Genomic DNA, 8,576 nt, shown 5'->3' with positions numbered 1-8,576 from the left:
AGTAATGGAAAAGCAATCGTTCCCATCATTAAAATATAGACTACATTTAAAAATATATATATATACAGCCTTTAAAAAAAAAGACTTCAAGGAAGAAAAGACAATATCAGTGTGAAAGAACTCACATTTCTTTCTTTTTTCTTTTTTTTTTTTTTGTTTGTTTTGTTTTGTTTTTTCATTTTTTGAGACAGGGTTTCTCTGTGTAACAGCCCTGGCTGTCCTGGAAGTCACTCTGTAGACCAAGCTGGCCTTGAACTCACAGAGATCCACCTGCCTCAGCTTCTCAAGTGCTGGGGGATTAAAGTCGTGCGTCCCCATCACCCACCACCCACCACCGGCTGAAAGTGCATTTCTTTCATGTTCAAACCCGAGCATCACACACAGCCAGAAGCTTTGTGCTCTCGGCTCCCTCCACTTCCTGTTCCAGGGGCCGCTTTCGACCTGAAGGCTGGAAATAAAGCAAAGAGAGAAGTAGTCAAGAGAAAGGCATGGCTTCTATCAAAAACTCCCCACAGCAGTAAACTGGGGATATTTCACAGGAAATGGGAAGGACCAAGAATCACTAGTTGTCATGACAATGGAATCCTCCTAAACACACCTCTGGAATCAAGATGCTTATCTACTCTGCCTGGTGATTTCTAATCACTAATGATGTAGTTTTTTGTCTGTTGTTGTTTGCATTTTGTTTTGTTTTTACCTTACAGTGATGCAAAAGCAAGTTCAAATTTGGATCTCTCCCTGTCTAGCAAAATTCTGGATGAGGCATGATTTAAGGCAGTCAGAGCTCCCAGACAAGCACAGGCTTAAGCGTACCAGGGAGCTCACACACTCTATTGTGCCACAGAGGTTGGAATTAGTGAAGGAACTTTTTTATTTAAAACTCCTCCAAATTAAGATGAGTCCCTCAGGCCATGATCACACTGTAGGCTGAAAAACATATGAACATGGACAAAAAAAGTATTTTAAAAGAAAAAAACATTATAGACTACTTGCCCATGTTTTACATTTTCCAAAAATTTGAAATTGTGCCTCCAAGAGTATTCCATCTTGCCATGCAAAAGAACTTTGGATTGACAAGCTCTATATCTACTGCTCCAATTTGTCCAACACCCCTGCATTACTAAATCTTCCAGGATTGCAGAAACATATCAAAACAAAGCATAGAATCACTGGCTGCCGGGCGTTGGTGGTGCACCCCTTTAATCCCAGCACACAGGAAGCAGAGGCAGGCGGATCTCTGTAAGTTCGAGGCCAGCCTGGTCTACAGAGTGAGTTCCAGGACAGCCTCCAAAACAATACAGAGAAACTCTGTATCGAAAAACCAAAAAAAAAAAAAAAAAAAAAAAAAAAAAGAAAAGAAAAGAAAAGAAAAGAAAAGAAAAAAGAAACACTGGCTGGGGCTGGAGAGCCTGATTAAACAGCATAAGGTCCCAGATTCCATTCCAAGTACGGCCAGCAAGTAGAAAGTAAGAATCTACTGCACCACACTTGTAGGGTACAGTCCAACTATGTAGACCAAGCTGGCACATGACTCCCAATCCTCCTGCTCTGTTGGGATTCAATGCCCTGTCTCAGCCTCCTAAGTGCTGAGATTATATGTGTGTGTCACCACGCCTGTCACTGAGCACCTGTCAATGCAAAGAATCCTCATTCATCAAACTTGCTCATCAGCAATTTAATTCTACAGCCATCAAAATACCTGGGCGGGAATCAGGGGGAGGGCCATCAAATTCTTTTCCTGAGCCAGCAGATCCTGAAATTTTTTCTTCATGTACTCGTCCTGTGAAGAGATCAAAAAGCACAGACAGGCTGCACAGGAGGAGAAGCAAGCTACTAGAGTGACAGGTAAATGCCCAAGGCTGTCACCCTGACAGCAAACCTCATGCATTTGCTCAAGTCTCCCAATGTGACTGCCTTCTCAGAACAGTTAGTGCTCAGCCAGCATCAGCTCAATCAAACACAAGGGTCAAGGCTTCTCAGTAGACCAGAGTGCCAGACCCCCCAGCAATGGTTCAGAACTAACCCTAACTCCAGAGTTGACAGTGTGTACCTTGAGTCGCATCACCCCAGAATGTAAGTGGCAACGTCTTGTTCCACCCAATAGACTTAAGATAATGGCCTTAGGGTATGGCTTCAGTTGTGGGGATGGGACCCTTTATAAGGAAGAGGAGGGACTCCCTGGGGCTCTCTCTTGGGAGGCAGAGGCAGGCAGATCTCTGTGAGTTCAAAACCAGCCTGGTCTACAGAGTGAGTTCCAGAACACCCAGAGCTATAGAGAAACCCTGTCTCAAACCACCACCCCCCCCAGAAGGAAGGAAGGAAGGAAGGAAGGAAGGAAGGAAGGAAGGAAGGAAGGAAGGAAGGAAGGAAGGAAGGAAGGCAGGCAGGCAGGCAGGCAGGCAGGCAGGGAGGCAGGCAGGCAGGCAGGCAGGCAGGCAGGCAGGCAGGCAGGCAGGCAGGAAGGAAGGAAGGAAGGAAGGCAGGCAGGCAGGCAGGAAGGAAGTTAGTCAGTCACAGAGAGCACGCCAGTAAACAGCACTCCTCTACAGTCTCTACTTGAGTTCCCACCTTCAGGATCTTGCCTGGAGCTCCTGCCCTGACTTCCCTCAGTGACGGACTGTGGTGTGGAAGTGTAAAATGAAACAAACCCTTTCCTCTCTAAGTTGGTTTAGTCAGTGTTTATCACAGGAACAGAGAAACAAAACTAGGACAGAAATGGCACGCACAGAATACAGACCCACATTTCAAAGCCTTGTGTACTTTCTCACCACATCTTTCTACCTCTACCATGGCATCCAGGAGAAAAGGATTCCAACACGAGCAATTTTGTGGAGAAGGGAAATTGCCAGTACCAAAGGACTAATAATGAGTCCCTCGGGAAGGGAAGCAGCACCTGATGATCCCTATCTTACTGGTTACTCTGAGTGGCTCTCAGAGTGCCTGTCAAGACAGCACCAGCCTCATAAACATGTTCTCCATGGCCTTAGGATCTAATGCAGAATCACCCCTGAAGTGCACCTGCCCCTAAAACCCTATGTGTGGCAATGCTCCATAGATCATGGCGCCTAACAGTGTCTGAACTCATTACCTGTGCCCTGAAGCAATCAATGCATGAGCACTGGAATACCCTGTTACTTAGATAAGTGCTCCCAGATTCCAAATATTAAATGCTTGGCCCACAACAAGGGCGCTGCTGAAGGATATGGAGCACTGACAGGCAGAGGCCACTGATAAGGATGTCTTCTGTATATATATTTCTCTTATTGGTTGATGAATAAAACACTGGCTAATGAGGCAGGAAGTATAGGCAGGACTAGGAGACAAGTAGAATTCTGGGAAGTGTAGGCAGACAGCAGAGGCCATGTGAGATCAGAAAGGCAGGATGTGCCAGGTGTTTTCCAGTAAGATAAGACCATGTGGAAATACTTAGATTAATAGAAATGGGTTAGTAATAAGACAGAGCTAGCCAATAAGAAGCCCTAGTCATTGGCCAACAGTTTCACAATTAGCATCTGTGTGTTTATTTGGGGCTCAAGGATGGTGGAAAACTCATGCTTACAGGCCACTGGAAAGAAGTTATATTATTGGAAGACACTCTAGAAGCAAACTTTGGACCTCCTCCCCTTCCTTTTTCTAAAAATCTTTGTGTGTGTGCACAGCGTGGGCACTGGCACTCACATGTGCACATACCCACACACACATAGACACATATCAAAGCAAATCTTACCAGATCTTATCCAGGCATGCTATAGCATATATGTGGAGGAGAGAAGACAACCTTGGATATTAGTCCTCACTTTTCATCCACCTTGTTTAAGAAAAGAGTCTCGCCAGGCATTGGTGGTGCACGCCTTTAATCCCAGCACGCGGGAGGCAGAGGCAAGCAGATCTCTGTGAGTTCGAGGCCAGCCTGGTCTACAGAGTGAGTTCAGGACAGCCTCCAAAACAATACAGAGAAACCCTGTCTCGAAAAACCAAAAAGAAAAAAAAGAAAAGAGTATGTTGTGGTTCACCACTGTGTACAGTCGAGCTAACTGGACTTGAGCATCAGGGGAGTCTGTATCTACAACCTCTCACATCCTCGTATGTGTAGGGTAAACACCTCACCCACTGAGCCATCTCCCCAGAGCTTCTTCCTCTCTTTTCTCACTTCAGTCATGCACTAAACCTCCCAAAACTTAGCCAAAATAAACCTTCCCTGTTTATAAGTTGATTTCTCTCACTCAGTGTGGTACAGAAACAGAAAGCTAATTAAGACAAATGTCCTTCTCCTAGACGTTGTTTGGTGTGGCCAGAATGACCTGAGGCTATATGCACAGTATTCACAAGCTATCAGTCAACAGTGAGATGAAAAAGATCTCAACGTTGGTACAAATGGCGAGATTTACCTATAAATCTGTCAGAAGTCTGCATCCAAAAACATTAAGTTACAATATCCCTCAAAGTCAAGCAGGAAGATTTCTTCCATTTTATTAAAAGCAAAACAGAAAGAAGGTGTGAAGAATATCCCCCCAACTGGATACAGCTAGTGACAAAACAGAGAAAAGGATTCATAGTCCCCAAAACCATGAGACTCCCCCCCCCCCCCCAGTTCAAGCTCACCATCATGAGCAGATGTTTGGATAGCCCATTTGCACCCTCACTCTCCTCACCCAGTGACCATGATGCTATTCCGAGCAAAATGTTGAGAAAAAAATGTCTTCACATGGGATTGGGCAGAGCTGAGCTGCACCTTTTCTTGCTTGTGAACAATTTTCTCTTGAGACAAGAAGTACAAACAAAAAGGGCTATGCTGACTCATACATCTCAGGCAAATACAAACTCCCGTTGCTAGGCCTTACTGGCCAGCCCTAGGCTTTTTTTCCCCAAAACTAACACAGAAAGCCAACACAGTGCTTCTGTCCCCATTTGGATTCCAGAAGCTGCCCTATTAAGGCATGTGAAAGGAGCCAAGGCATGGGTTTCTCTTTTTTCATCAAAGTAAATCCCCACATGCAAAGACACCTTTGTTTCCAAACTCCTTGTCTCCAAGGCCCTTGCTGCTTTCAGATCTGTGTGGTCTAGCAACACTAAATATCTGACAGATTTCTTCTGGGAGGAAAATGTTTCCAGGGAAACATCCAAAACACATCTATCTGTCCTCCATGCCCCCTTCCCACCCTTCTCCTTTTAAAAAAATATTTAATTGTGTTTTTTGTTTATGTACTGTATGTGCATGTGTGTGCAGTCTGGGGACAACTTTCAGGACTCAGTTCTCTCTTCCACCACTGGGCACTGAGGATCAACCTCAGACCCTCAGGCTTGATGCTGGACCTGGTGAGCCATTCCTCAGGCCCAGCCATCCTCCTCCTCTTAAGGATTCGTTGTTCTCAACCTGAGCTGGTCTAACCAAAACTTATGTGTGGAGGGTTGCCAGAGTCCCAAAAGAATATCAGGGAAGCCTGATTTTTTTTTCAAGGTGTTCCCAGAACACAGAACCACAGTTGCAAAAGCTCCAGCTACCTGGTGATGTTACCCAGCCTCACAGGAAACAGGCCATTAGGAAGTTCACAGGAAAATGTGGCCAAGCTGAGCAGCAGAATCACATATCTACCAGAAAAGATGCTGGATACTCTGGTTAATTAATTACAAGCCAGCAATTAATCTCCCAGAGACACAGACGCTCTCACTCTGGCAGTGGCTTTGAATGAGTTTGGCACAAAAATCTCACAGCAACAAGGACGTTCGAATACAGACATCACACAGACTAAAAGGGTGCAGGTGACAGTTTGCACTGAGGGCATGCCGGCTCACCAGGAACAAGAGTGGGACCCTTGAAAACATAACCACCTGGCTCAGGAAGTGACTGGGTTCCCCCCCAGGGAGACTGCCTTCCTGGACCTGCCCCAGTTTTCTTGATTGAAGGTGAAAAATGGCTGGACCACAGCCCAGCCCACTCCACATGGCAGAGGAGAATAAAAAAGGAGACAGCTGGGCATTGAGGAAGACCAAGCTCTCAGAGGATTACAGCCACACTGAAATGTCGGGGCAGCCAAAGGGAACCAGAACCTAACATGAAGCAAGCTTGCTCATCCGGCAGCTACGAGTTACATGGAAAGAACTGGCACCACAAATACATATTCATTCACCCTCCCTCCCTCCCTTCCATCCTCCCCAACTCTTCCTCCCTCTTTCCCTCCTCCACATGAATGAGAACAATTAAACATACACTATACCGACGACCTGATTGAAAACACATAAATAAACTCAACAGTACAGTACAGAGACTGTGTGTGACCCTCAGCTTCACCTCACTTACTCAGTTCAGAGCTCCCCTGAACTTTAGGCAAATATGCATTGCCTCACACACCCACCTGTAGCCATGGATGCCTCAAGGCTTCCTCGGTAGTAAACCTAGCCTTTGGGTCCACAACCAACAGTTTCTTGACAAGGTCCAGAGCTAAAGTAGCAAGAGAATTGGGGGAAAAATGATTAGAAAAATGAATACATTCTACCTGCATTATTAAACTATGCCAGAACTACAAACCACCAGCCAGAGGGGAGAGCAGCATGAAGCCTGATAATTTGGTGGAGAGAGCCCTCCAAGCCCCTCCCTCTCTGTGAATGCAGAAGATCTCTCCCTGCTGGGACATTACAACCTTTTGACCTTTCTTGCTGCTGTACTTCTACCCAGTTCTGAGATGCTCAGAATGTACCTCAAACTCTGCATCCCATTTCTTGATGGTGAGAGATCAGAAAGGGGTTGCCTTTAGGCATGCCAGAATAAAGCCCAACCCCACAGGTCAACAACAACAAAAGGCTGGCTTGCATGCCATAGCAATATTCTTCCTTGAATCCCTGATATTTAACACAAACACCTATGTTATATTATTGGACACTTGCTTTTCATCTACTTTTTCTCCGGGGAGTTGCAAGGTTGTACTTTTAGATTATAAAATACAAGTATCCGATGACATCAAACTTTCACATTCTTCTTACTCAAAGAGAATGTTTGCTAGTAAAGCTATTTTGCACACTTGAACGGGTAGCAGGCCCTTGTGAATGTTATAGTAAACCTCACACAAAACATTTGATGTCAGGCTCAGCAATTAAGAACACTGGCTGCTCTTCCAGAGGTTCAATTCCCAGCACCTGCATGGCAGCTCACAACTTTAAATGCAAATCCAGGGGATCTGACACCCTCACAGACACACATGCAGGCAAAACATCAATGCCCATAAAATATAAGAATAAACAAATCATTAAAAAATAAAAAAACTTTAATGTCAGGGTTATTGATCGCTTACAAATAAAGAAAATACTCAAAAAAGTTAAATAACTTGCCTAAGGCCACAAGACTAACAAATACTAGAGCTAGAACATAAGTTCAGGCTCCAAAGCCCAGGCTCTTTTTTTTTTTTTTTTTTTTTTTTTTTGGTTTTTCGAGACAGGGTTTCTCTGTGGCTTTGGAGGCTGTCCTGGAACTCACTTTGTAGACCAGGCTGGCCTCGAACTCACAGAGATCCGCCTGCCTCTGCCTCCCGAGTGCTGGGATTAAAGGCGTGCGCCACCAACGCCCGGCAAAGCCCAGGCTCTTAATAATATCCTCTTCCTTTCAAATGGTGCAAAGCAATGGAATGAAACAGCAGAAAACAACACAGAGCTTAGAAGAAACTCCCACAGAACACCCACATTTCAGTAAATCACACATCTGTAACCCTTTTGTATCCATACCCTTCTCTGAAACATCTGTCCAGACTTCAGGAATAAAGTTGTATTTTCCACTGGTGATCTGATCCTTCAGTGACACTTGAGTCTTATGCTCAGAGAAAGGTGGATACCCACTTAGGCTTAATATTGGTGGAGAAAGAAAGGGGAAAAGATCAAGTGGCAATCTCAGTGGCATTTGGATACACAGCCTTCTTCTTCGGCATCAAGAAAAATCAGCTTTTCCTTGAATCAACAATTTAAAAGTGACCTAAGTCAAACAGAAGCTCTCTTCCCCTGACACAGGTACAGTTTCATCTGACCTCATCCAACCTGACTGTGAAACAAAGAAAATGTTTCCTACCAGATGAAAAGAATGACTCCCAAGCTCCAGCAGTCCACAGCACGGCTGTACCCAGCAGTCCCATTGGAGACAAGGACCTCAGGAGCCAGGTATGTGGGTGTACCGCATAAAGTTCTCATCAGGGAGCTCTCCCCCAAAATCTTGGACTGTCCAAAATCAGTGATCTAAAATTATAAATGCAACAAATGAAATCCAAACATAATCATAGCCAATCATTCCCAAGAGCCATGGAAACTGGATTACAGACACTCTCCATTAACCCAAAGTGTATATTTTATGTCTTTTTGCTTAAAAGAAAATCCCTGGGCCTAGGAACCCGAGAACCAAAGTTTTTTACAATTTACCTATCATCATTATAACCTTACAAAAACTGCATAACCCCTGCCACAAACATTACGACTCTATTACTTATGCATACTTCTTAGACCCAAGACTCTTAAATTTGACTATACCATGGAACATCAGGAAAGCTTAAGGAGGGGGGTGCACCTGTTGTCACTCTCATGTTTTATGTTTTGGGGTCTTC

At 44.7% G+C, this 8,576-nt stretch overlaps 1 protein-coding gene across 3 annotated transcripts in view; it reads right to left on the bottom strand.

Annotated features, from left to right (window-relative positions):
- Positions 1-215: 215 nt before the first annotated feature.
- The window catches only part of Chek2 (checkpoint kinase 2), a 28,691-nt gene continuing 20,330 nt past the window's right edge, over positions 216-8,576 (bottom strand). For all 3 annotated transcript variants that reach the window (XM_013124605.3, XM_021236089.2, XM_040731495.1), the window contains 5 exons: positions 8,051-8,214; positions 7,714-7,829; positions 6,354-6,439; positions 1,700-1,780; positions 216-448 (listed from right to left, as the gene is read on the bottom strand). In XM_013124605.3, coding sequence (XP_012980059.1) covers positions 362-448; positions 1,700-1,780; positions 6,354-6,439; positions 7,714-7,829; positions 8,051-8,214 — 534 coding nt within the window. In that variant the 3' untranslated portion in view covers positions 216-361. The remainder of the gene's footprint in view (positions 449-1,699; positions 1,781-6,353; positions 6,440-7,713; positions 7,830-8,050; positions 8,215-8,576) is intronic.

The sequence above is a fragment of the Mesocricetus auratus genome, unplaced genomic scaffold (assembly GCF_017639785.1).
Source record: "Mesocricetus auratus isolate SY011 unplaced genomic scaffold, BCM_Maur_2.0 Super-Scaffold_100025, whole genome shotgun sequence".
Classification (NCBI taxonomy): domain Eukaryota; kingdom Metazoa; phylum Chordata; class Mammalia; order Rodentia; family Cricetidae; genus Mesocricetus; species Mesocricetus auratus.
This window is presented reverse-complemented; position numbering and strand designations above follow the sequence as displayed.